Genomic DNA, 27,829 nt, shown 5'->3' on the forward strand with positions numbered 1-27,829 from the left:
GAGCTGCAGGGAGCAGGCACTAACCCAGCTTCTCCAGATGCTCCCACACCAACACAGCAGTGCTGAGGAAGGAAAATCCAGATATTTCCTTACCTAGCTGTCATCCCTTCCAAAGGAAATTTCCTGGAAATATCAAGATGTCAGGGACTTAGTTCAAGGCAGCAGAAGCCATTCACTATCATTCCACACAATGACTCGAGACAGTATTTCCTCCACAATTTTTATTTTAAATTACAAAGGATGTTGCATACATTGATGAATTTGTATCTGAATAGAAGTGCTAGGGATCAAGGGTGACAGAGTAAACAAAGTCAATAGTTTAATTGTGCCTCTTTTCAAAAAAATAAAACTGCACAACTATTAACCAACATTTAACATTGCAACTCAACAGATCATGCTTTGAACAAGGTAAATTTATTTTCTAACAGAGACAAGACTTTCAGTAAGTTTTTCTGAGCTCCAGTTGGAAGTTGATTATAGAATATCAAGGACAGCATTACAATCAATGACCCCAAGCATAGGCAGAACAGGATGCCATGTTTTATGTTTTGTTTAAAATGCCTTTTTTTTTTTTTGCATCTGCATGTGCCATCAGCCTTAAGAGTTCACTCAACCACAAATACTGAGCAAGAAGTTTTCCTTGGATACTCTGGGAAGATAGATGATTCCAATCAGAATGTATGAATATCCATCATTATAAGAGAGATTAAAATTACGTTTTCTTACTAGGTTCTGTTTCCTAATCACAAGATTTTTAGAGGGTGGGATGTGCTTTTTCAACACCAGAAAAGCCAATCCAATAATTTTCCTTACAGGAGCTGGTTAAGTCACGCAAATTTGACTTCAAATATACGCAACTAAAAATTACTTTAAACTCCCGAAAACTTCTGAACAATGATGTTACCTAAAAAGTTTGGAATTTTGGTTGGTTTTTTTTTTTTTTTATAGGGGAAATAAAAAAATGCAAGCGTGGCTTAAAAGAGCTCTGGTTCCACTTTTAGCTCCACAGCTTGTTAGAAAGACAAATTCCAAGTCAGTATTTGCTCCCATGGAAGTTCATGGATGTCTAAGAGGCTGAGGATTATATTCAGAGTGCAAAGACACCTTCTCGAAGCACTGGAGGGAAAACATGGCATATTGTGAAATGCAAGTTGTAGAAAGACAGAGATTTTTGTTTGCTGCAAAGAAGATACAGCCTGAAAGTGCCATCTTTGATTAATGACATTGAAGAACCCCAACTTACATTGGGAGATATTCAAGAGTGGTGTTTTCTCAACAGACTAATGCCCTTAATACAGTTACAAGAAGGATCAGTCACTGAGGCAGCAACTGTTTGAAATGTACTTCACACGATCCCTGGGGTAAACAAAATAAACCTCAGCTGTGTGCAAGGCTGTGTCAACAAGCCAAGACCACATCTAGCAGCACACTCCACACTAGGTGATTCCAACTGAAGCCTCCAACTTCAAAAGAAAAATCAAATCATGCTTAGATGCACTCTTGAAACTCAGGTCTCAAGGCCAAATACAGATCCTGACATTCACGGTCCAGAACTGGGTTGTGCCTCAGCAGAATTTCAGGAAGACGAGCAAGCACATTTGAGGAGCAGAACTGCGTTTGCTATTTCTGCTGGAGGCAGCTTGGATACAACCCTTGGAAATTCTCCTGATAAAACCTTTTAGAGCTTCTTTAAAAAAAAAAAAAAAAAAAAAAGCGATGTTTAAATGATTTATGGAAAAGCACAGCCAGTCATTATAGCTGTGAATAAGCTGTTTCATTAATGAAGGCAAATATTAGATAAATATTGGGGGGTGTTTTTTAAAAATAAATTTTAAACTGACACCTCTACATTTCCAAAGTGTCTGTTTGCTTTTAGGTTAGTTAAAAGACCTTTCATCCGTTTTAGGTTGGTTTTTTGTTTGTTTGCTTTTTTTAAAAACCCCAACTTTTCCCTGGCCCTCTTAGTATGGAAAAAAGTCAATCTATAAATTAGGAACTGAACACAGCTGAGCCTGACTCTCACATCAGCTTTACAGCAATATAACTTTATTAAATCACAATGATTTTAACTGGTGTGATAAGAAAATCCAGGCCATCCACACGTAAACATAGCTTTAGTACTAAGTCTCTCTCATCCCAAAAAACAAAAAGTACTCACCAAACATCAGTAAATGTGTTCAATAAACCATAAAAGGAAGCGTTAGCAAAAGGGGTTTGGGGTTTAAAAACACCCTTCAGGAGCACCCCCACGTTTTGCAAGGCCATTCAAAAACTGGTCTTCCATAGAAATACAAAAGGACTACTGAGAGAAACTGAAATCAGCCCTGTCCGCACTCGCTCCAGCACGCCTAAATCAGCTCTGATTCCACCTCAGAAGCTTTGACGAGTTCAGAGGGAATGAAAAACACTTAGTTCTAGATGTACAAGTAAGGCACAATATAAAGCCACATCATCATCTGTCATGAAGGGAGGGGAAGGACGAGGGTCATACATGGTACAGCAGAACAAGCAGCCCATCGATTCCAAGTGTGGCACCTACGTTCAGACTGACGAGATCTCGACAAGAGCAGTTATGACAGCATGCTTTTAATATGGAAACAAATCCTAGAGAATCCAGTGTATCAGAAAAAGGAAGAGCTTTCTGGTTGTATTAAATCAAAAAATAGATCATTGTTTTTGGATATAGGATTAAAAGTGAATATTCACAATGCCTACACTCAAAAACAAACAAAAAAAAAACCAAAAACCCAGGACTTCGTTAAGATCCACATACTATGTATGAACACTGAAAATCTTTAGAAAATGGTCTTCTCTAAAGATCACCCCAAAACGCATGCCACAATTGCCAAAAAACAGAACATGTACATTTGTTGGTTTTTATACCCTATAAGATTTTTGTTTGTGATAAGTATACACTAAATGTATATATTTTAATGACACTAGAGGAAGCAGATTGTTACTGGCATTAAAGTACAACCATTTCTAGACGGTTTAAATGCCACAGAGTCCCCTGGTTAAAATGTAAAGCTGCACAGCTTGCCTATGTCACCTTTATGATAAAGTTAAACCAGCAAAAGGTCTTATCTTTACTCTACATTTTACTGCCAGGTTTTATTTATCTCAAGTATCGCTGCAGCATTCTGACCAGCCCAGAGTTAGCAGCAAGTGGCAGGAATCATATAAAACGCAGTTTCTTTTTTTTTTTCTTTTTCCTCTTTTTTTTTTTTTAAACAAAGTGCTTTTCTAAGATATACATACATATAAATAGTTACAAAATAAAGTGTCAACATTAAAAAGCTCAACTATTTCAAAGCTTTAACTTAAAATAATACATAGGAAACACTGAAATGCGAGGGTATGGAACTCACTAAAGATTCAAAGTCTACTTTGAAATGCGAGACCAAAATCATAGTCTGGTTTTCAGACAAAAATAAAAAGCTATAAAGTTGTGTGTTGCCCAGGATTCCCAGGCAGTAAGAAAAGGGGGGGGGGCTTTTAAATACCTTGTCAGTTGAATTTGTCCCAGAAGTTTTTACCTGATTTCAAACTGCTCTCTCTCCATGTTCAGATGCTGCCTGGCCTGCAGGGTTTGGCTGGAGCACAGGGACAAGCTCCGTGTCCAGCCCTGCTCAGGCACAGCCTGCACCTCACAGGACACATTCTCTGTCGGGGTTTTGGGGGCCCTGGGCAGCTCCACAAGAACAAGAGGAATAAACCAGACCCACCGTGGAAAGCAGCAGCCAACTCTCACCTCACCTGAACAACAACAACAACACCATCACAAACGCCTCAAAGGAAAACACCCACATTTCCACTCAGATTTTGCAAGCCTTAAGTGGATTTACAAAGTTTTGCCTAAATTGCCCTGGGTATTTGTTCAGTCTCTTGGAGGAAAGACTTTCTGTACAGCTCAGTAGTGGTATTTTGGCCTCCTCCTCCCTTTTGAGTCTTCCAAAACATTTAGGTACAAAGGAAGCTGTGAGTGTGGCAGGGCCACCACTTTCACCGGCCACTCTTCCTGCACTGTTACCGATTCAGGCTTTTTTCTCTTATAGTACAAGCTTGGATATAAAAATAATCTACTTATAAACAAAAAGGAATCACAGTACAAACAAACTCAGACAAACTAGAAACGAAGTGGAGAAGTTCCCCAAAGGGAGTGGGGAAAAAGCCTTCATGGACTTTTGCATTTTTTTTCAGCAGCTACATTTGAAAATATTTGGTATTTCTATTTTCAGTAAACAGTGTTTTGTCATCTTTAAATAGGGAGAGAAAGAACAGGGAGGAAAGGAGGGGGGGGGGGTCCATGAAACCAGAGAATGATCTTGCCTTGAGATAAAGGACTTTCTCATCAAAGGCTAAAGCTTTTATCTGTACGTTAACACTGACTACAAAGCCAACTCTTATTAGCAGAAGAGCAAATAAGAACTTTGTGTTAATATTCTTCAATCATAGAAACTACTGAATTAACAAGAATAAGTCACATATAAGTCCGAAGAAGCTAGTTTCGAAATACCTGTACAAAAATATAAAAGTCTATAAATTTTTGTTTTGTTTGAAGCCTGTGTTGATCCTTGGAAACATCACATGCATAATAATACATCAACTGGAAAAGTGGCAACTAAGGAATTAGATATTTGTAGCTCTTTTTTTTTTTTCCTCTTTACATATATACACGTTACAATAAAAATAATTTTATTTTGGTTGTTTGGTGGAAGTATACTACAACAAGCTAAATACTTTTTTTTTTTAAATTCTCAAAGTCGAAAACTATTTTACCAATAGCTTACTAAAATCCAAATATATTAAAATCTCCTACAGTAAGTGCAGAGAAAAAAGATTTAAAGACTCCAAGACGGCCACCAACTTATCTACCATGGAAGCGAACTACAAGAACAGCAAAATAATATTGTTATGTATGAATGCTCCTTCTGTAGATAATTGGACCCAAACAAAAAAATTCACAGTTCAGTAAGATCCCTAACCCTGACCTTTAATTTTTTTTCTTTTTTTCTTTTGTTTTTACATTCAGTACAGTATCATATAAGCTGTGCAAAACTTTACTTGGACTGGCAGTTCGCCATATCAGTTGCATTTGTCTTTGGTACAAAAATAAACAATCGCATTAATGTGCAAGTATTTGTTTTCTTCCGGCCAAAGTACCGAAATTGAGTTTTCTAGAGCCATCTTTTATACAATACATAGACTCTGTGGCATATATCTACATTTTCAACATATTCCTATATACATTCAAAAATTTTTAAGAGCTGGAACAAATACATTAAAACCTAAAATCTCACCATCTATACAGCTCGGTTTTGCCCCTCAGGGTTTTCTTCATACAAAACTTTACCAGCTTATACTGATAGCTCTCCCCACAAAATACAAGGCACAAAGAATATACTTTTTTTTTCTCTTGCTTGCACGGACATTTAAATACGCTATTAAGCTCAGAAAATTAAAGTCTTATATGGCACACTAGCTCTAATATGCTGCGTGTGCTATGTACAAGTTAATGGTTGCAAAGAAAGCTTACTGGTTTTTTTTAAGAACAAGGAAAGAAAATCCAATTATTTAAAAATAAAATAAAAAAAAAAGAACAAAAAACTCCCTACATTGACAGCTTCACCAAAAAAATGCTTCCTCTTACTTCACTTGGACCATAAACCTGTCACAATGTCTGGCAAATGCTAAAAAACATTTTCTCTAGCAAATCCATGTTTTTGCTTCTAAAACAAAAGTGATATATTCTGGTCCTAGATCATTTGAAAGAGAACTCTCATTTCTGCCCTTGAGCTTGAAGCAGCTTTGAAACTACCTGGTTTATGGTCCAAAAATGCTCTGCAGCATTTTTCTACCACGCCGTGATTTGTTTTCCTACACTGTTACTTGAAACCAATGGAACCTACAGGTGAGTGTTTACAGAATGCTAAGCTGACATGCAGACCAGAATGCCATTTACAGCGAGGAACTCGGCAGCACAGGCAGAACCTGCCCCAGGAGCAGCTCAGTCCTGCCCTACACCTTGGCCATGGGTATCCTCAGCCCCACCAGGCCGCCCGTGGGGTCTCCCTCTGCCGTCTTCTCCAGCACCTGGTTCACAAACTCCGACGTCTGTCCAGCTACAGGGAGTCCTGAAAGGGAGGCAAGAGAAGCTGCTCTCAGGTCACTGCTCATGGCACATTCCTGCTGATGCCTCAGGTCTGGCTTTTCAATTTCTCAGATTCTGTGCTGCTTTAGTGTGTGGGTCTGGGCTTCACATTTTGGAATGGTGAGCTCTGTGCACAGAGCAGGGAGACAAAACAATTCCTGCTCCAGCTGGGCACCAAGGACAAATGACCCAAATCTCAGCCCCAGAGCACAAACCCCGTGGGCTGGAGAGAGAAAAACAAGCAGGGTGGACTGCAGGGGCTAAAGCTGGAATGGGACAATGAACTGCAAGGTGCAAATGGAGCAGAACTGATCCCAGGGACAGAGCCCGTGCCCGGCCGTGCATTTTGGGGCCATTTTGGTTCATCTTGGGTGCAGCCCTGGCTGGGCTCTGGTGCTGCCCAACGGGGTGTCCATTGAGGCTTTTTAATAAATCCCTGCTTTATTTTTTAATTCTGTCCAGTCTATGCTGTAGCTCAGCCTTCACAAGGCACCTCTACAGGTGACCAAAGCCAGGGTACACTTTGGTTGGGACAAATGCAATCAGGAAATGGTTCATTCATTCCTCTAGATCAGAAATTCTCTGCAATCAAATACAGCAGAGGAGGCACCAGGATGTTCAGAGCTGGGAGGAAAGCCTGGGAGAACTGGGGTTGTTCAGCCTGGAGAGGAGAAGCTTTGGAGTGATCTCATTGTGGCCTCACAGTGCCTGACTAGGACAATGAGATAGAAAGAGACTTTTTACAAGGGATGGAGGGACAGGACACACGGCATGGCTTCACAAAGCCACAGAGCTGGGTTAGATGGGATATTGGGAAGGAACTGCTCCCTGTGAGGGTGGCAGGCGCTGGCACAGGGTGCCCAGAGAAGCTGTGGCTGCTCCTGGATCCCTGGAAGTGTCCAAGGCCAGGTTGGACACTGGGGCTTGAGCCACCTGGGACAGTGGAAGGTGTCTCTGGTGGAATGGGATGAGCTCTGGGGCTCCTCAGGGCATTTATGATCCTATATCTTCATATCCAGGTAAATACACAAAGTTCACTGCTTACCAAGAGTGTCTTTAATAAGTATGTTCAACTTTTGTTCCATGTTGATTCCTCTGTCATCTTTAGGTACCTGCACCCGATTAACTATTTCTTGTTTGATGGAGTTGATGACAAAGAGTAAATTATCTGCAAACACAAAAAAAAAAAGATTAGCTTTACATCACACTCCCCTGGAAGGGATTCACAGTTACCCACACACAGCTATCTGTGTCAAAGGTGTCATATCACACTTAGTGTAAAATTAAATAGTTTACATCAAATATTACCAATACTTTCAAAAATATTTACAGAACATGCATGCATTTACATAATTTACACCTGCAAAGTAGCTCAACATTGCAGGTAACCCAAGTTACATTCATTCCATTCAATGAGCTGGGTTTGTACCAACTCTTTTCTCTATGAGCCAGTTTACATCATGGTGCAAAACACAGACTTGCCCAAACAAAAGGAAAATGAAGATGTGAAGAGTTGTATTTACCATATTCCGTGTTGAGACCCCAGAGTTTAACTTTATTGGCTTCATACTGGGCTTTCTTTTTTAGTCTACAAGCCCTATGGCAAGAAGAGGGGAAGAATTAGAGCACTACCAGAAATTCCAGAGTAGTAAGAGCCACATGAACTCATCAACCAACCCTCCCAGAGCTGTGATGCACAAACTCATCCATCCTCACTTAGCTGCTCTGAAAACACTCTGCCACCTGCATCTGCTCACATCTGTCACTTGTGGAATTTGCCACTGTCCCAGCTGTTTGCCCCACAGCTAAGGAAGCCAGTTCCAGTGGAAACACATCCTTATCTAGGGGACAGACAAACCACAGCTCCCAAGGTGCCAGCTGCTCTGCTTTTAGATGAACTGGAAATTCCCATTTGATAAACTGGTAACTCCCATTTGATAAACTGGTAACTCCCATTGATAAACTGGAATTCCCATTGCAGGAGCTGCCACATGAAGCAGAATTTCTTTAGGCAAAAATTATTTAGATCTTTATCATTCACTCGTAGCAATCCAAATTTTCTCATCCCTGCAGCTTTACCCAATGCATACCTAGAAGCCAACTTGTTCTTTTCTTTCCTTGACCTGGGTCTGGCAGTTAAGGGAAGTTCACTGACGGGTGTCAGGTCACTGATCACCTTATTCAGCTTCCTCAGCTCATTACCAATCTGGAGGAGTTTTCTGGGGTTGGGAGTCAGGTCTTCTACATCAGTCCTCCGTGACTTCTTTGCTGCATATTTTCCTGTTTTAAACATGAAGAAAAATGGATAGGGAAGTGACATAATACATACACAAACCTATGAGAAAACACTCTAAAATAGGCATTTTTGGGTGCAGTTTAAGTTCCTTTGTTCACTGCAGAAGAATGGGCCGGAATCAGGTGATCCCCGTGGCCTCTCACAATAGAAAAAGCATTTCCACACAAAGAGCTTTGTACAATTCATATTCTATCCAGATCAGATAAGGGCAAATACTGCTGGCAAGGCCACTGGATGTGACAGAGAGCATACACACAACTCTGCTGAAAAATGTATGTCACAAGTTCAAACCCTGCTGTTTTGCTGCAGCTGTAAACTTGTTAACTCATATGCAGCCAAAATATCCTCCTGTACACTCCAGTGGATTAAACTCCTAAATAATCTTATTGCCAAAGTCCTGTACTAAGAAAGAGTGCTGAGGCCTGGTGCTGAAAATATCTTCAGTGATGCCGAGATGAAATGATCCAATAAATGCCAGTTAACCCTTTTTATTTTATGTATTTGAAGCTATTTAAGGCCTGGTTTTGCACTTTACTTAAAGATCAAGTGGCCAAGTGTCTGGTGGGTTTGAGTCCTTAGAGCATGTTTGGTTATTTGGTGTTGGACAACAAATATAAAATAATGGAATCACAGAATGGTTTGGATTGGAAGGGACCTTAAACTCATCTTTTTCTCCTCTTGCCACAGGCAAGGACACCTTCCACTAGACCAGGTTGCTCAGAGCTCCATCATGAGAAAGAGCAGTGATAGGGACTTTAGGTACTGCTATTTCACTACATGATAAAGAAGCTTTTAAAAACTAAGGACATTCAAAGAAAAAAATGTTTTCTTCCCTGCATAAATCTACAGGTAACAGCAACAACAACAAAAAAAATTGTATGATTTAAGAGAAGGCCAATTGCCATGTTAAAGGCAGTAATTTTCAACTCTAAGGGAACATTAACCTTACAACCAGGGAAGTTGGTTTAAATTGCTCCTTCAAAGCCAAAATCAAATGGAGCAGCCTAAAAGAGGTCCTGTGAGAAGAAAACAAAAATACCCCTAAGAGTGGTTTGTTTTGGGTGATGTTAATCATGTTTGTGGTGCAGTAATTGCTCACTGGGAAGAAATCAGTTATTAGAGCAACTGGTTTAAGTTTCTAAGAGGGCATCTTAAGGAAATAGTTTATTCCCAGAGGAGCAATTGCTTCACTGTGCTGCTTTCACAGGGGGAAAACAAGGAGAGAGACAGTTGTGCCTTAGTGCTTGGCCTCAGCTCATACCAGTCCCCTGAACTTGGCAGCCCAGAGCCCTCCCAGCCTCCTGCTAACACAGGCAGCACTGACAGGAACAGCCACGAGCAGCAAACATCAGTCAAGGCCCCATCCAATATTTACAGTATCACACTGAGAAAGCTTTGAACTCTCGGGGTTTCCACTGAGAGCCCTTGGAAGTCACAATTCTCAATTCATCCACACTCCTCTGGAAGAAACCACACTGAAAGTCCCTACTGTGTGCTCACTGTGCCTTCCCTGGGCACTGCAGAGTAACAGATTTACAGTGCTTGAGCTTTCATGGCCAAAACTTCCCCGCACTCACAGGGAGGGGAACTTGGCTGCTGACGGTGTCAGGGGAAGGGGAAGACAGTCATTTGTGACCAGAATGAGGATTTCTTACCATGGTGGAGCCCATTTTTCTGGTACATGTTGCTGGGCAGGGTGTCCCTGTCCCACTCAGAGGGCCTCAGCATCCTCTCCTGCTGGGATGGCGTCAGCTGCTCGCTGTACTCCCAGAAGTATCTTCGCTTGCCTCTTTTCCGAGAGGAGATCGCAGTCATTTCTTTCAAATCCTCCACAGAATCGTTTTCATACCCTAAAAGGATGCAGGGGGTTATTTACATACTGCTGACAGAATTGTTTGTAGCCCTTTAGCAGCAGACTGAGGATTCAAGTTGAGAGCAAAACCACAGCCAGCTCTGTTTTGCATTATCGAACAATTGGTTTCCAACATTGACTGCTCTTGGGTACTTGCCTTAAATCCAGGATAGACAGTGAGCCACTGATGGGGCTTCATTAGTTGAAAACACCAAAATTATTTATGTATTTAAAGTCCCTTTATGTTCTCTGACCCCCTAAGCTGTAATTCCCCACAATCCCAGCAGTGCCAAGTACAGACAGCAGATGTTGGTTGGACCATGTTCACCCATCCTGACAATTTTCTCCATGAATTGGCAGGAACACAATCCTAACTCACCTCCACATTTGACAAAAAGCATGGAAAGAGAAGCAGATTAAATAAAGATGGATTAGCAAAAGACAATAAAGAAAAAATGATTCAATTATAGAACACTCCGAGTTGGAAGAGGCCCAGAGGATTGAGTCCAACTCCTGCTGCTCCTGAGTCCAAAGACCTGCAGGGAATAAATCCAAGCACTGATCCCTCCTAGGCTGGAGAAAGGGGCTCTGTTGTCAGGACAGTGACCAAAGGACCATCTAAGCTGAAGGGATCTGGACTCACTGTTCAACCTCTTCCTCCTCTTTAGTGGGATGAGGAGAAATGACCCTCAGTAAAGCTGTACAATATTTTAGAGGTGAATTATGATGCAGTTGATATCATGAATTGCTCACGGAGGACATGGAAATTGTAATGCCACTGCTCACATCACAGAAATATTTTACCATAATTATGTAAACCCAAACCACAGGTTTTCAACCCCCAGATATGCTTTAGAAAATAAAGATAATCTATACTAAGGTTAAAAAAAAATCTCAAACCACTGAATGACCTTTTGTGCTAAAATGCTAAATATTAATTTACATTTTCTCAAAAAGGAGCATTTCTAAACATCACATACTGTGATGGAGCTAAAGGAAAAGCCACCCATGCATGGACTGCAGGCTTAGCAAGCCTTGACCCCATATGCTGCAGCTCTGCTTCATCTTCCAACAGCACAAAGAACACTTTCTTCCCTTTAAAACAGTCCATTCAATGGGTCTGTTTGCACTTGAAAAACCAGTTGAAAGAGCAAAAACAAACTTTCTTGCTTTGGTCTGTCTCTCACATCATAACCAAAGCACGAGCAGAAGTCAGGTATGCAGAAGGATGAAAACCATCCTGAAGTTCTGTTTCTTATAATTTCATCAACTCATTTACTTGGGTTCTCTGGTTTGTTGGAAAGGCAGGATTTTAAAGGCAAATCAAACAATGAAACATGCTTTATAAAACATTTGTGCTGTACAGCCAAAGTTATTGAAAATTTACATGAAATACAGTTTCAAATACCATAAATATTTGTAACTGTAGTTCCATTTTACTCAAATGCTGTTTGACTAAGTATCAAAATACACTCAAAAAGCCCACTGACTTTCCATCTAAAAAAAAGCTATGTAACTCACTATACAGAAATATATAAATGGAGCCCATCTTCATGATAACACAGAATTAATCCAACCAATGAAAACAAATCTCTGTAAGAGCTGAAGTGTACAAATGTACAACAAGGTTAAAATCAGGACTTCCTGTTTGCTTATTCAAACTGTAATTAAGTTAGAAACTTCAATTACATTGACTTAATACATCCTGCCTTGCAAACCCAACACTGACCTGCTGCCATTATAAAGTGACATAAAGGAACCCAGAGCAGTGTCCTAACCCAACACACAAACTTGTTCAGCTGCTCTGCACTGTATTTATTCCTCCTCTTAGCAAAGATCACACAGCAGGGCAGGCTTCTAAGAAATCTCAAAGGGTTCTTGTATTGAACTCTGAAGCCCTTCACCCCTTCCTAAAAGTCTCTCCTCACATCCCTCCCTGTGCTTTTGGGTTTAAATTCACCAGGGTTAAATGAAGCAGAACAGAGAACAGGGTGCACGTGACTCTCACCAGGTGAAAGCCAAAAATAGCCCCAGTGAACAAACCCAGAGAGCTGCTGCTCTCCAGCCCTGCAGCACAGACACTCCTGGCAAATCGCTCCCAGTGCCTCCCCAGCCCAGGGCCAGGTGCTCCCACTGACCTAATGCAGCTGCTGGAAACAACCTCTGGGTCTCCATGAGCACTTTGCACTCATTTCTTCTCCAGTGCTACTGACAGCTGAATAAATTGCTGCATTTCCCATTTCTGCAATCTCCTGACTAACAGTAATTTAAAAATCTCTCTACTAAATGGGATAGGAAAAATATATTCAGTAATAGCAAAACCACCACGTTTAAATACTAGAAAAGGTCTGGGCTGGTAATTCCCATAATAAACTACCTTTGCAGGAGACCAAATTTGCTAAACCTGTGTCATGGTGATAATAAAAATACTGTTGTCCAAACTTGCCTGAGAGCCAGTCACATTTTTAGCTATTTTTCCTTCACTATATCTAAATATTTCCTCAGATAACATTTGAAGAAAGCATTTCATTCACTCTAGAAGCATACATGAAGAATAACCAAAAGTAAATTTTGTATCAAAAAACATTAGAGGGCCAGCAATAACTAGCAGATTTTTATCCTTTCAGTAAATTACATCCTCACTCAAAATACCAATTGATTTTGCTTTCAGACCTGTGGAAGGTTTAATTTTCTTGTGCTGTGCCTATTTTTAGATACTTTACCCATAGTATTTACCTTTAGAGGTAAAAAAGCAACACAAAATACAAAAGTGACGTGCTTAGAATACCTGGAGATGTTATTTTCTAAAATAGACAAAATAGATGATAAAATTTTTAATATCACCACATTTGAGGTGAATGGTTTTAGGCTTCATTCATGGAAGGGTTTGGCAAGCTTGGATAAGCCCAGATCCTCAGCTACTGCTGCAGAATGTGGATTGCTGGTCAGTAAAATCATTAATTAATTAATTCCACCCACAGCATTTAACACAACCTCTCTTTTTCAGGGATCCCAGGCTCCCAGTGCAACACATCCCCCATGGGCTGCAGAGCTGGAACAGCTGCTCAGGGCCCCAGAAAGCAGAGGGAGTTCACTCCAGAAGGGAGGAAGAGGCTTCAAAATGTTAATAAAAATGTGTTGTGTGCATGTGAAAATAGCATAAAGGGCAGAATGCTTAACGAGTTTAATGCCAACGCAGGAAATCTAATTAGAAAATAATTTCATCTGAGAGTTCATTATGACAAACACTGACAAGCTCTAGGGAAGCTGCTGCTCTCAACAAGGAAAAATTTCAGCTGCTTTATCCCCCTGAAGTTACATATTGCCAAATGTCTGAATACTTTAATTCTTATTCTCTACTACAGGGCATTTATAAGATGTGAATATTGTAATACTTTATGAAATTAAATTAATACTTGGTTACAATCTGTGCAGATTTTATTTTTAGTCAATGCTATTGTTCTGTTACATTCCAGGTGAAGGTTAGTTCTTATTCCTGCTCTTAGAACTCCATTTTTAAAGGCAGGGGAGAGGAATTCAGTATCCTCTGAAGCCCCACCAAGTGTTACTGCTGAAACCACCTAGAAGTGATTCTATTAATTTCAGTCATTCTTTGGAGTCTGAGGAAAAACTGTACCTGAAAGTAGGACTTAAATAATTATGAAATCATTTCACTCAGGATGTGATTTCATCCTGACAGATCCAACTCCAGATAAATTCACAGCTACGAGAAGTGCTAGAAAGCTCTGCACATCCTACCAGAGAGCTACAATAAAAAAGAAGGCCACACTTGCAGGCAGCTGTTCTAACCTCAGGCTACAGCTGGGCTTCCTGTATTCTCTATCATTATTTTTGTTGCACAACCACAGTTTGTGCAGTTTTTCATGAAATAGGGCAACAGAGACTTTGCATACTTTGAATAAATTGCATTTTGCAAAGCACTCAGAAAACGTGGGAGGAGAGTTCACAACTTACGATCAGCACTGCTCATGTCTAACTACCAGGAGTTCAAAAGCTTTCCTTCCCCCTCAGAGGACAAATCCAGCAACTCCCATGTCACCAAAGCCCAGCCCTGCTGGTACCTGGTTCTGAGAAGGTGTCACTGATGTCATCGTCCTTATCGTCCTCGTAATCCTCCTCCTCATCGTCGTTCTCAGACAGCTCGTGCTCACTGCCAAACCCTTCATCGTGGTCCTCATCTTCAATATCATCCTCATCCTCCTCCTCCTCCTCGGGCTCTGCTTTGGCTGACTGTTCACCCAAAGTGTCTGTTACAAAAAGAGAATAATTGTGCTCTTCTTTCTTCTGCGAGGAGTCGGACACGGAGGCGCTGGCGGAAAGGCTGCTCTCCCCCACAGCCAGCCCTGGGCTCTCCTGGGGAGGGCTGAGGAGCAGCTCTTGAGTCTCTTTAAAAGGCAAACCAGGAGTTGTGCTGTGAGCATGGGGGGACTCGAGTCCTTTTCTCTCCTGTCTCTTTGCCACAGCCCCACAGTAGCAGGTGTTTTCCTTGGCCGCGTCAGCGTGCGCCTGGCTCAGCACCGGCCTGCTCTGCGGCAAGGGGTTGATCTTTACTTTTGCCTTTTTAACATAGTCTTTACATTCAACGTGAATGTTCACCTTTTCACTGCTGTACACGTTGGTCTTGGCCATGATCTGTGTGCTGGAAGCAGGCTGGCTGCCAGCCTTGCTGGCCTTCTGGGCACAGTCCGACAGCGCGGCCTCGGCCTGAACGTTCTTGGAGGAGCAGACCGGCGCCGCTGCTCTGCTCGCCATCTTTTTGCCAGGTAACAAAGGATTTAAAGGGTTTTGTTTTACACTAAAGAGCAAATCGGGGTAATAGAGTGAATCTGAGACAGGCTGGGAGTCCTCGCTGTTCAGCTGAGCCAGCGTGGGTGTTTTGCTTATCACCTCTTCATCCTGGTATGGGCTTGAGAAGTCATCGAGGCCCAGGTAATCCACCTCTTTTGTTCCCCAGATGTCACAGCTGGTTAATTTAGTGTACTTAGTTAGGTCTTCACAGTAGGTATCCCACTGCTCCCACTTGGAGGTGAAAGCAGCTTCTTTGTCCAGGATGTCCGTAAAAGACTCCAAGTTCTCAAGGTCTTTGCAGTCCTCCATGAAAAGCAAGTTGTCCCTGGAGCTTTGCTGATAGTCCATTTCTCTGTCCTGTGCAGAATAAGGAAAGTTAAAATTACTACCAAATAAAAGTATCCATCATCTCTTAATTACTACCAAATAAAAGTATCCATCATCTCTTTCCTCTCCTTAACCTGGTAAGGAGAGCTCAATTCCAGTGAAGTACGAGAGAGCGGTGACACAGGAAGAAACCTCAACTTTCAACTAAAAGCTTCTTCTAAAGGTCAGAATGAACTTCAGCTCCTGTGCTTCAGCAACAGGTCTTTCTAAAGACACTGCTCTTCCTGTAACACTCTATTTTCCTGCTATTGCAAATCCATCTGCTCATCAGGAACTAAACCAGTACCAATATCCATTTAAAATATGAAAGACATCACAGGCATCTCTATAATCTAGGTCAATCTATGCTGTGTGCTTAACAGAATACACTTGAGTTTGCCAGTTCCTGGAAAACCTCATTCTAACACGACCAATTAATGACCATGAGTAACCTTTCTCCTTTGATGCAAGGAGAAAATGAAAAAGGAAATGCTCAGCCAAGTAGCTCGTGAGTCAACTTCTATTTTCCTTCCCCCTGCCCTCACAGCTTGGGTGAAGCAGAACAGAGCAGGGGGAAATTCTTCCCTGTGAGGGTGGTGATGCCCAGAGAAGCTGTGGCTGCCCCTGGATCCCTGGAAGTGTCCAAAGCCAGGCTGGGCAGGGTTAGAGCACAAGTGAAGGTGGATTTGAGCCTGTTTGAAGAAATGCCTGCTGAGGAAACATCACACTTGCTGGACAAGCAGTCCAGCTCCTCCCTAATCAGCAGCCAGCAATAATGAATAAATTTCCAGCATTCTTGAACCAACACTCCTTTATTCCTGCAGGAACTGGTGAGGAGATGAGATTGTGGGCACACAGAGCTGACCTACCAGTTCATACATGAAGTCTGGATCCGAGCTGCTCGCCAGGAGATCCGTGCTCATCAGAGTCTGCTCTGAAAACAGGTGGCTCCGAAAGGCATCCCCAAAAGGAGGGTCCATTCCACTCACACTGGGCTGCAACACAATGGACAGACATTTCAACCATGGTATGAAAAAGCACATTTTCATCTTCAACAACAGAAAGAGGATCACCACTTCCTCCTGGTCTCAGAAGGTTTTCACCACCACAGATAAGCACATCATTCCCCAGAGCCAGAGAATGCTTCAGGAGCACTGCCAACATGCAGGAGCAATCAAAGGACACGTTTCTATCCACCAGAGCTGCAAGAGCATTCACTGCTCCTTCATTCTTCCCTGCTGCTTTCAAAGTCTTATGTTAGCCAAGTTTTGGGATATGCTGGCATTTGTAGAAGATGAAGGCCAGTCCTGGCAAGATCTGGGAGTCCCTCTAATTCAAATAATTTTGTACTAAAGCAGTGTTGACTGTGTTTAGAGCCATTAGAACTCATAAAACCTCCATATAAAATTGTAAGGAAAACAAAATCTATGACAACTAAATCTAGATTGTTACCTCTCTCTCAAGAACGAAGTGAAATTTGGCAAAGAAAGCATTATGCAGGATGACTGGGCATGCAGGGAATGGGCAGCGAGGCAAGGCCTTCTGCTACATTTAATTCCAGCCCTCAATCTCTCTTCTAGACGCTCTCCCCCTAAGGGCTGGGAAGGCAGAGACACTGTGCTGCTGAAAGTCATTCAGTGTGCTCAGAGTGAATCACTGCAGTAATAAAAGGCTGTTCTGCTCTCCAGGCATCCTCCCTCACCCACAGACAACGTGGCTGAAGCTTGAACAAACACAGCACCAAGAGCAGCACCACAGCTTCTACCACGGACACTACAGAGACCCTACAAAATATACATCCTTTAATCTCCTGCACATCTTCCCTCCTAGTGCTGGTCAGATTGGTTCTTAAACAAGGGCAAAATTATTTACAGAAGTGAATAAAATCCTAGCAGACTTACCTGAGGCATTTCCAAGCCCAGATTCCCCAAATCCAATTCCAAACTTCTTGTTTTATTCACTTGTAGATTCTTTTCCAGCTTTACTTCAGTATCAGGGAGTTTACACCATCCATGCAATGAAATTTTTCCTTAGGATAACTTCAGTTCACCCTGATGGAGCTTTTCTATTTGTCGACTTCTGTGCAGAATAAACACAGCAAACCCCCAAGGAGGTGAGTAATCCTTCACCAACAAGGTGAAAGCTTAAAAAACAGTCAAAGGCAAGAATTTCCCCTGAAAATTGACTTTTTCTCATGCTGGAATGTATAGAAATTTTCTTCCCCTGTCATCTTTCATTGAATGAAAAGCCACAGATGCTACAGAACAGAGTTGCTGCAAAACCATTTTTGGCCAAGTTACATTTTGTTGCCTTTTTTCCTCTCTGCTGAGACCAGCAGCTCTACAGACACACCTGAAGAGAAAACCTGGCCAAATTGGGAACAATAATCAGCACACTGCTGGGTATCCAGGAGAGAGACAACCTCTATGACTAATGTAACAGAGCCAATAAACTCTAAAAATGTCTCAGGCAAAAGTCTCAAAATACAAATTTCAAAACAGGCAGAAATGCTGTTTCAGTGGTATCTCCTCCTTTTCTTCAGGGATGAATCCATCCAGCATCAGATAAGATTACATCAATCACTCACACAGCAACATCTAGTGGTAGAGGATCACAGGAATCATCCAGCAGCAGAGCAGGAGAGACAGATTTCCCCAAGAGAACAAATTAAAAACTGCCAAATTCACAGCTGTCTAATAAAATATCTTCTCTATTAATTCAAGTAAGGCATATATTGAACTTGGACCAATTTATTTACTGGTAGTTTCACCAGTTGAGGAGTTTCTACAGGCCTGCTCTACTTCAGATGTTTGTCTAATGACTCTTCTGAGCTTAACCCAGCATTTTGAAGAGTGTAAGGAAAACCCTACTCAGCATTGCTCCTAAGTCAGACTTTGGTGCAATCTGCTCAGGCTGTGTTTATTCTCCTCTTTTAAAAACAAATAGTAAACTCTAAGTGTTCTCCCACAGCTCAGAACCCTCCCCCAGCAGCACATGACAGCATCCCCGTGATTATTCCCACTTTCAGATGGTATCTCAGCTACTTTGTCCTCTTTAGCATATGGACTATCAGACTGTGGTAAAAACAGACACTATGCAAAGAAGTCTTTACTTATCAAACAGCCTGCTTTGCAAAGAGCAGCTGGAATAGAAAGAACAACAGTTCCAGGTCCAGTTCCACAGGAGTTCTCAGCTGAACCCTCGCTGCCCTGCCAGAGCGGCCGCTCCTCACAGGGCCCCTATGGTGAACGAGCCAGTTCCTTGGGAGAAAAGCTCCTTTCTGCTCCAAAACCTCCAGGGAGCCCTTTACTTATTTAAAAGTGACATTTAAAGTGAAGTTTGTGCCTCAGCAAGCCCCATCTCCCTTCACCCAGCAAAGGCCACAGCACAGCAGGATGGTCCTTCCCAGGTGGGGACGTGGCAGGAATGACTGAAGTCACTTCACCTGGCCTAGGAGAAGGGTCTGCTCCTTAAAACAAGCACGGGGATGTTCTCAGACAGAGAAAGAGAGGCAATGTTCTGATTCTAAATACCTGAACACTTTCTTTCCATGCAGATTGGTGCCTTTTTCATCAGCACATCAGATGAGTGCTTTGACATCACCACCAAACCACCTGCTGCACTCACAAGGACACTGCCAGAGTTCTCCATCATACAAAGGGCAAAGAAAGGAAACATTTGCTGCTTCTTCACTGGTTTTTCTTTGCTGTGTTTTTTGTCAGAACACGGGCCTCAAGCTGTTCCACACACAGCCAGCAAAGGGGTGAAACTTCCTCTCTACTGACACTGATTTCAGTACCACCCAACCAACACTTCCAGGTGCCAGCTTTTGGATCACTTCCAAATCCTCAAAGCAAACATTCAAGGCTCAGAATACTTTTACCATCTCCAAGACTGGAGTGATAAACTCTTCTTGCACTATTTAAGAATGCCAATGCATGTCCTCTCAGGTCAAAGCAGTGTATCAGCTAACCCAATTAATCCTGTAATTCTCTTTATACTTCATTCTTGATATTTTATAATATTAATATTTAAATGCAACTTGAATCCCAGTAGGATCTAGTCAACTATTCCACAATGTAGGATTTTTCTCAGCAGCTCTGTGGAGGGGGAAAACACAGTGAGGCCATGAAAAGAAAGACATTGCCTCAGGGAGCTGCACAATCCAGATATCCTTCATGCTCCCAAAAAGCTGCCCTGCTTCCAACTGCTTTCCAAATTTCCCAGAAAGATCAAGGTCACTATTAAAAGCCTCCTGCTGTTTACACCTACCTACCAGTGCTTCTTCACAAACTGGTAAATAAAGATGCATAGCACAAGTCAATGACACATATGGGAGCACAGGTGTCAAATCAGAACTTGCTGAGAAGGAAAGTAATTTGTAGACCGCATTTAAAGTCCCATTCTTACAGAATTTATCATTACTGGCACTTTCAGCCCAAGACTGAGTTAGAAAAGAATAGTCCAGCTGTTGTGTTATCTATAATGAATGCAGCTCTGAATGAACTAAAAGAGCTGTGGCAGAGCTCAAGTACAGTAGCACGAAGAATTACTGAAGATAAATATAGCAGGAATTTCTACTTGAGGACAATTTCCATTAATGCCTTCCATCAGCCCTTCCCAAAGGCAGAGACAGGTGGAACACAGAGCCTGAACAGTGGGCAGGGTGCCTGCTCCTCTGGCAACAAACAGCCTGCAGGGAAATCTGATTAAGGTGATTAAAGAGCCAGGCCCAGAGCTGGTTGTGTGCCTGCAGCTCTGGAGTCACAGCAGTGCCCAGCTCTGCTCCTGGGGGAGGCTCCTGCCTTCACTGGGGCTGAGGAACGGGCAGGACACCTGAGGGGAGCCTGTGACACACAGGGAGAGGGACTCTACAAGGAAAGGGGTGACAGGACAAGGGGAATGGCTTCAAACTGACAGAGCAGGGTCAGATGGGATATTGGGAAGGCCCTGGCACAGGGTGCCCAGAAATGCTGTGGCTGCCCCATCCATGAAAGTGTTCCAGGCTGGGCTGGATGGGGCTTGGAGCAAGCTGGGACAGTGGAAGGTGTCCCTGCCCATGGCAGGGGGTTAAAATGAAATAATCCTTAAGGTCCCATCCAGCCCAAACCATCCCATGATTCTGTAATCTCAGGAACAGTTGTGTCCCTCTAACATTGAAGAACTTGGGCTGCTGATGGAGGCATGCACATGTACATGGTTAAAATCCCATCAGTCATCAACAAGGATCCAAAGCCTCTTCTGTGGAGTCAGCATCTAATTAATCTAATGACAAATCCAAATTAAAAGTGATCCCCTGCATTCAATATTTACTTTCTGAAGAGGAACAGTGGTTCCAGGATGACTGAATTTCCCACAGGGAGGCAGCAGGTGCATTACCTGGGATTAATGTGGTCTAACCCAGGCTGCAGCAGGAGCTAAACTCCAAACATCCAGCATTTAGGGGACACAGTGCAGCTCCTGTGCATGGGCTGCCTCTTGGGCCACTAAAACACCCTCCTGCCACAGCACAGCACCTCCAAAGAAGCCCCTCTAAGAGAAAACCCCAAAATTCAGCTTTTAGCTTAGCACCTCTGAAAGTCTTCCTCAGTCACCTGCATGAATCATTTGTACCATGGCTGTAAGGAAAGTTGCTATTTCTGGCCCAGTTCAGCTGTGTATTCTGAACACTGGAAAGGCACATGGAGCATGGCTGGGCTGTTTTGTTGGCTGCACAGTGCTCATTATCCCAGCAGCTAAATGCCTGCTGTAAGTGCATTACAGGAACAATTACACTTTCACGATGGTGACTGCATCACACAGCACAGCTTGTCAAAGGCACAGTTTTGATGCAGGTATAAAAAATAGCTCATGAGAGCCTGCCAGTACTAAACCTAAAAGCTCAGGCTGAAACATTCATGGCCAACTCTGAATTTCAGAGAAAGTACAACAACTACACCATGTGCTTGGAGAGAACCATTATGTACCTTGCACAGTTTGTGGTATCTGGATATTTTATGAAATACTGGACTTGGAGATGCAAGAAGTTCTCCTGCACGTCTCTCAAAAACATTTTTCTCCTTCCACAGTTTGTACCAACTTGTTTTCTGTTCCAGACACCCTCTGCTCAGGGCAGTCTTCAAGCTGAGAACATGCAGACTGCCTGGGGTCCATCCCTGGAGCGTCCAGGGAACATCTGGAAATGGAACTCCAGGCTCTGGTGTGGGTGAAAAGGTGGGAAGCACTCCCAGGTTGGACTCAATGGCTTTGGAGGACTTCTCCAACCTCAGTCAATGATTATGTTCCTTACTTTTGTTTCTGAATAATGTTCCTTTTTTTTCTTTCTACACGATTCTTCAATGATTATCTAGACTTTAAAAAATCCTTTTACGTTTCTCCCCCAGCACAAAGACACAAAGTTTATTAGTACTATTATTATTATTTCATAGCAGTGAGCAAAGACACTCTTTTAAAATGTCTTCCTGTATTTCCACCCACCTCAGCCTCATTCCTGGACTCACAAAAGCAGCCAAGTCCCCCTTGTTGGTGAAGGATTTCTACTAAAATGCCAGCACAAGCATCTAAGGCATTATGCTCTTTGCTTTTTTTGTCCTGGAGAGAAAACAACACCTGCTTAAAACCCCAGACCCTGATCTGACAGACCATTGCCACTTAAAAGAACTAAAGATACTCAAACTGTTTCACTTCTTCTAAGCCTCTTCCCTTCAGGAGAGGGAAACTGTTACTTCACTGTCTCTGTTCCTGTTCCTCCACTGACCATCCCTTCCCCCTCCAGTTGTATTTTTCCAATCCTACTCATCCACAGCAGACAGACTTCAAGACCTGGAAGTGACAGCTCTAAAGAGAAGCTCCGGTCTGCAATCACACACACAACATCCCAGAGCAGCACAGAGCTCATGGACCCCCCATGCCACACCAGTTCCCAGCTCTGGGGGAGCCCCAGCTCTGTCAGCAAACAGCAGATCCCAGAAAATGATGGAATCACAGATCACAGAATGGTTTGGGGTGGAAGGGAGCTTAAACATCATCTGGTTCCACTCCCCTGTCATGGGCAGGGACACCTCCCACTGTCCCAGGTGGCTCCAAGCTCCATCCAACCTGGCCTGGGCCACTCTCAAGGATCCAGGGGCAGCCACAGCTGCTCTGGGCACCTGTGCCCACCCTGACAGGGAAGGATTTCTTCCCAATATCCCATCTAAGCTTGCTCTGTCAGTGTGAAGCCATTCCCTGTGTCCTGTCACTTGTAAATTGTCTCTCTCCATCTGTCCTGTAGGTCCCCTTCAGGCACTGTGAGGCTACAATGAGGTCACCCCAAAGCTTCTCCTGTCCATGTGAACAACCCCAGCTCTCCCAGCTCCATCCCTCTGATCCCCTGGTGCCTCCTCTGGATCTCTCCAGCAGCTCCAGGTCCTGCCTGGGCTGGGGTCTCACCTGAGGGGGCCCAATCCCAGCCCCTTCCTGCTGCCCATGGGGACCAGCCCAGGGCATGGGGGCTCCTGGGGGCCAGGCCAGGTCCAGCTCTTGGCCACCAGCACCCCCAGATCCTTCTCCAGGGCTGCTCCATCTGAGAATCCCCAGCCTGTGTTTATAGCCCAGCCTGCACTGACATTGACCATCGGGCAAGAGGCAGAAGCAAAACCAAGTGATTACTTTTTATACTGACAAACATTCTGCATTCACAGATTTTGTAACAACTATGCCCAGATTAATATATTCCTACTAGAAGCACTTTTCTGTATGTTCTGGAACAAAGACTGAGACTTTATTCTTATTTTAGTGCTAAGAGTGGGATGTGCAGCATGTTACACTTATTAAAACTATATTAACAGACTTAATTAAAAAAAATTATTTAATTTAAAATATTCATATTATAAACCTTATTAAAATAACACTGCAGCAGGTAGGAGAGTTGTTTGCACATGAGAATTAGTAGTAAAACTAACATTTAAATTTTTTTAGTTGTAGTTTTCCCCTGAATCAGAGTGGGGTGAAAGCAAAGGCAAAAAACAAAAGCAAAACTAAACAACGATTCAGCTTCCAATCTCCAGCAATATTCTACATCCTGACAGGATGGCTGCTCCTATATTTTTTTCTGACAGAGTCTTTCAGACTAAGAGAAAAAATAATTCTGTAGTTTCCAGGAAAAAACAAAAAGCAACACAAGTCTTATGATGAAGGGAACAGTACAGTCTGGTCTACTCTTCGTACTGTGAAATTATGATTGCTATACTCTTGTTAGAAATGGGGCATCTGTACCAGATACTTCAAAGCCAGCAGAAAACTTGAAAAATGCATCAGTCAAAATTGTCCAAAAAGTAAAAAACCCCATGGCTTAAGAGTTTAAAATCAGAAGGAAAAAAAAAAAAAACAAACCAGGGAGATTTTTATAGCAAGGTCTAAACTTTAAATTTACAATTTTAACAAAACTTTTGGTTTAAATTTCATGCCAATGCCAACTCTCGAGCACTTCTTATGCAAGGTTTGATGTTAAAACATTCAGTTGAACTTCCCAAATTACAGAGCACACAGGCCACGGGAATGTAAACCTGTGGGTTCTCTTATTTATCCCATCAGTCTATTAGTGGGACAAAAGCTTCTTCTTCTCCCCAATTAATTCCTGCTAATGCTGACTTCAATCTCTGTTCTTCACAGGCTGTTTGCCTCTCTCATTATTTAAAAACTACCTGGGGAGGATGCTCAGGGGGCCTGATGCCTCTGCTGCAGGTTGCTCTTATCAGGGAATACTCCCATCAATTCAGAGTAATTCCTGGACATGTCTGAGGTCTCTGAGCTACTGTTATTTATGCATTGTAAAAGGAATCTCGCCGAGATTATTTTAGCAGGAAAGGTTTCTTGCAGAAGGATCGCATCCTGAGCAGCTGTGGCTGCCCCTGGATCTCCAAGGTCAGGGGAGCACCCTGGGACAGTGGAAGGTGTCCCTGCCCATGGCAGGGGCTTGAAATTAAATAATCTTTACAGTCTCTTCCAACATAAAGCATTCGGGTATTCTATGATTTATTTTCCATAGAAATTCTGACTTCTCATTTAAGCAGCCAACAACAGAAGTCGACCACATTTCTAAAGCACCTGCATCTGCCTCTCTGTAATTTTTATTATGAAAACACATTTAACAATAATAATAATTAACCTTCCAGCACAAGGATGCTCGGAAGCGACCTTAGAGGCCTTTTAAACACAATCTTTAAAGCATTTAGAAGCGTTTAAAGACAATACGAGTATCTGATTCTGTTCTGCCTGTTACGTGGAGCATGATTTCAACAAGTTACCCCTGGAGTGGCAGCGACAGAAAGATCACGATCACTTCAAGTGAGAATCGCACATTTCGGCAGGCAGCGCTGGCTGCTCCAAGCTGCAGCCTGTTGCACGGGGAAGCCTGAATAAAACCCCGAGTGTTTTACAGCGAGTGTGACAGCGGAATTATCCCGGACACCGGCAGAGAAATGCCGTGGGCAGCGGGGCTGCCGGGGCGAGGGAGGGCACGGCAGCGATGCCGCGGGTGGGGAACGACACCCAGGGTGGGGACCCTGGGGACAAAGGTAAATAATAAAGGTAAATAATAAAGATTTGAGTCCTCGCTGGCACAAGGGGCTTTAATCAAGGTGTTCCTGGCTAGGAATCGGCGTGAGATTAGAGCACACACGGAGAGGTGTCCGACCCCCGTGTGGGGACACGCTGAGAGCCGCGGGCGGCTCCTGAGGCGGTGCGGGGAACTCGCGGATGTTTCATAACCCAGATCTGCGGGGACGGGCCGGGAGCGGGAGACGGGAACGCGCCCCGACCTCCCCTGAGCGCGGGGAATGGGACCCCCTGTGCGCGGGCACCGCCCCGGGCCGGTCCCGACGCCCAGGTGGGACAGCCCCCCTGAGGCAAAGCGCTGCGGAGGGACGGGCACGGCGGGCGGCCCCGCGGCCACGGCCCCGCGCGGTGCCCGCGTCCCCGCCGCGTCCCCCGGCCCGGCCCTGACCCACTAACACACCTCCGGCCAACATGGCCGCCCTGCCGCCCAGCGCAGCCTACCCCGGCCGCCGCCGCCCCGCCCTCCGCGCCCGTTCATTGGCTGGCTGCCCCGCCGCGCCCCATCCCATTGGCCGACGCGCCCATCGCTCACCCGCCCAGCGGCCCTTTCAAGCTAGGGTGAGGCGACATGTAAACAAACCCCCTCCCGCCGCCCCGGCCGCTGTCCCCGCGACCCCCGAGCCGCGCCCGCCACTCCGGGCACCCGCCCGGCCGGCCCCGGCCCCGCCGCGCCGGACGCACCGCCCAGGGAGCCGCGTCCCGCGGGGGGGCGGCCCCCGCCCGGCGACCCCCGCCAGGGCTGCGGGCAGCCGGAGCGCACCCGCGCTGCCTGGGAGAAGCCCCGTCCCGGGGCCGCGGCTCGCAGCGATCAGCTGTCCCGCCGCTCTGGCATTACATAAACACTGCGCCGGAGCGAGGACGGTGCCGTCCTGCCCTGCCCCGCACTCGCAGAGCGGTGACCCCTCTCCGCCAGCTCTGCTCCGCAGCCTTATCAGCGGAGCCGTCCGTCGGGCACCAACACACCCGAGCACAGAGACCCCGCACGGCCATGGGTCACCCCCGGCCGTCCCGGGCATTCAAACAGGTCGCAAACGGAGGAGGCGACTACAAGCCCGAAAGGCAGGAGTGCAGGAGCTGCCGAACCCTTCTCTCCCCTCCCGGGCAGTCCCTCCGCCCGAACGCCCAGAGCGGCGGCGCTCCCCCGGCAGGACGGCGCTTTCCTCTCCCCGGCGCTCGCTGCGAGACTTGCTTTCCTTGTAAAGGCACGGGCCGCTCCTGCCGGGCGGAGGCTGGAGGGGACAACGCCGACAACTCCCCGCGGAGCCCGCGCTCCGTCCCCACAGCCCCTTCTCACCGCCCCCAGCTCAGCTCCGGGCCCCAGAGCTCCGCTCCGGGACCGGACACCCCCCGCGCACCGCCGCTCTCCCGCGGCCCCAGCAGCCACACCCCCCCGGCGGGCGAGCGGAGCGGAGGGGCCGCTGGCACCATCCCCGTCCCGCTGTCCCTGGCAGCCGGGCAGACACCTCCGTCCACGCTCTCCCTCCCTCCCTGCAGCCCCCTGCCCAGCGGCACCGCCTCCTCCAGCCGGACCACCCGGGCCCCCCGACCCCCGGCGCCCTCAGTGCCGCGCAGCCCCCCGGAGCCCCGCGGTCACCCCGAGCCCCTGACTCACGGCGCTCAGCGGGGGCCGCAGCCCCGCGCGGCCCGGCCCGGCCCCTCCATGCGGCCCCGGGTTTGTTTGTTTATGTCCCTTCCTGACGGGTTCCCGGAAATCGCGTGACTCGACCCTCACGTGGCCCGAGGGGGCGGGCACGCGCGAGGGGCGGGGGGAAGGGGGCTGCGCCGTCCAATAGCAGGGGGCTGTGGCTGTCACGTGACGGCGGAGCGGCGCCAGGGGGGTATTTAAGGCGGGGAGGCGGGTGCCCGCGGGCAGAGCGCGGCGGGGCCGAGGCGCGGCTGCGGCTACTGAGGCTGTGCGGGGCTCCCGTCCCACAGCCCGGTCCTGCTGCTCTGCGGCCCCGCTCTCGCACTTACTCCTCCTTCATCCGTCCGTGTCCTTCCTGCAGCTTTGTAATTTGTCCTACTGTCTTCTGCTACATGTACAACCACCTTTCACAGTGTCAGGGGGCTGGCCTGGACTGCTTCAGACACAACTGGAGAAATTATTAGTAATAAATATAATAAAAATAGAGTCACTCGTTTTATCTTGCTATTTGTAAAGAATGTCTTCTATTCTTTAAAGAAGTTTTTGTTATTTCACCCCATTTATTCTATTTTTGCCCCACGGAGTCCATGACATTTAATTCTGGAAACAAGGAAGCAGCCACCCACCTCTGATAACTCAGCCCTTCACAGGAGTAAAATGCTTCCATGATTTCCACTAGAGGAAAAGTAAACTTCTGTACAGTCTGCAGAATGATTTCTTGTGAGGGGCAGAGATGCAGATATTTGCATTTCCTAAACAATATGAACAAAAGCAGTTACAAACATTTGAAATGACCCTAACTGAATTCTCACTCTATACATTGCCAGAGTTTATGACTTGAAAGTTTTCACAACTTGACTGTGGAGTCAGCTTCCTTCACCTTCCTCATTTTTTACCCAAGTATCTTTCAACACAGGCAAACGTTTTCAATTTCAAGCACAAACTTCTTTCTTTTACACTTGAACAATCTGTGTTCTCTTCTGCTGTCAGACAACAGAGGGATGAGTGATAAATGCTCTGGTACCTGCATTGTTTGTTCAGCAGCAGTGGCTGAATCTCTTTGTTCTCATTTCCTGCAGTCATGCAAAAAAAAGGAAATTATCCCAAGCAGTG

At 45.0% G+C, this 27,829-nt stretch overlaps 1 protein-coding gene across 2 annotated transcripts; it reads right to left on the reverse strand.

Annotated features, from left to right (window-relative positions):
* On the reverse strand, positions 1-27,453 carry CREBRF (CREB3 regulatory factor). 2 transcript variants are annotated; one of them, XM_036391430.2, is made up of 10 exons: positions 27,343-27,453; positions 17,376-17,553; positions 16,344-16,469; positions 14,382-15,465; positions 10,103-10,297; positions 8,242-8,431; positions 7,675-7,748; positions 7,197-7,319; positions 6,025-6,134; positions 1-123 (listed from the first exon to the last, which is right to left on the reverse strand). In XM_036391430.2, the coding sequence occupies exons 2-10, from the start codon at positions 17,382-17,384 to the stop codon at positions 94-96; spliced, it is 1,941 nt and encodes a 646-aa protein (XP_036247323.1). In that variant the 5' UTR covers positions 17,385-17,553; positions 27,343-27,453; the 3' UTR covers positions 1-93. The 2 variants fall into 2 exon arrangements, with proteins under 2 accessions (XP_036247323.1, XP_054372432.1); XM_054516457.1 differs by lacking the exon at positions 1-123 and having other exon boundaries at positions 207-6,134; positions 27,343-27,452.
* Between the last annotated feature and the right edge of the window lie 376 nt (positions 27,454-27,829).

The sequence above is a fragment of the Molothrus ater genome, chromosome 15 (genome assembly GCF_012460135.2).
Source record: "Molothrus ater isolate BHLD 08-10-18 breed brown headed cowbird chromosome 15, BPBGC_Mater_1.1, whole genome shotgun sequence".
Classification (NCBI taxonomy): domain Eukaryota; kingdom Metazoa; phylum Chordata; class Aves; order Passeriformes; family Icteridae; genus Molothrus; species Molothrus ater.

What these genes read in the sequence shown, in the direction of transcription:
- CREBRF (XM_036391430.2), bottom strand. An exon ending in TGACACCTTCTCAGAACCAG is followed by an intron (nt 10,298 to 14,381) that starts GTACCAGCAGGG and finishes GCATCCTTTTAG; the next exon opens with GGTATGAAAACGATTCTGTG. An exon ending in ACTTATTAAAGACACTCTTG is followed by an intron (nt 6,135 to 7,196) that starts GTAAGCAGTGAA and finishes CCTCCCTTTCAG; the next exon opens with GACTCCCTGTAGCTGGACAG.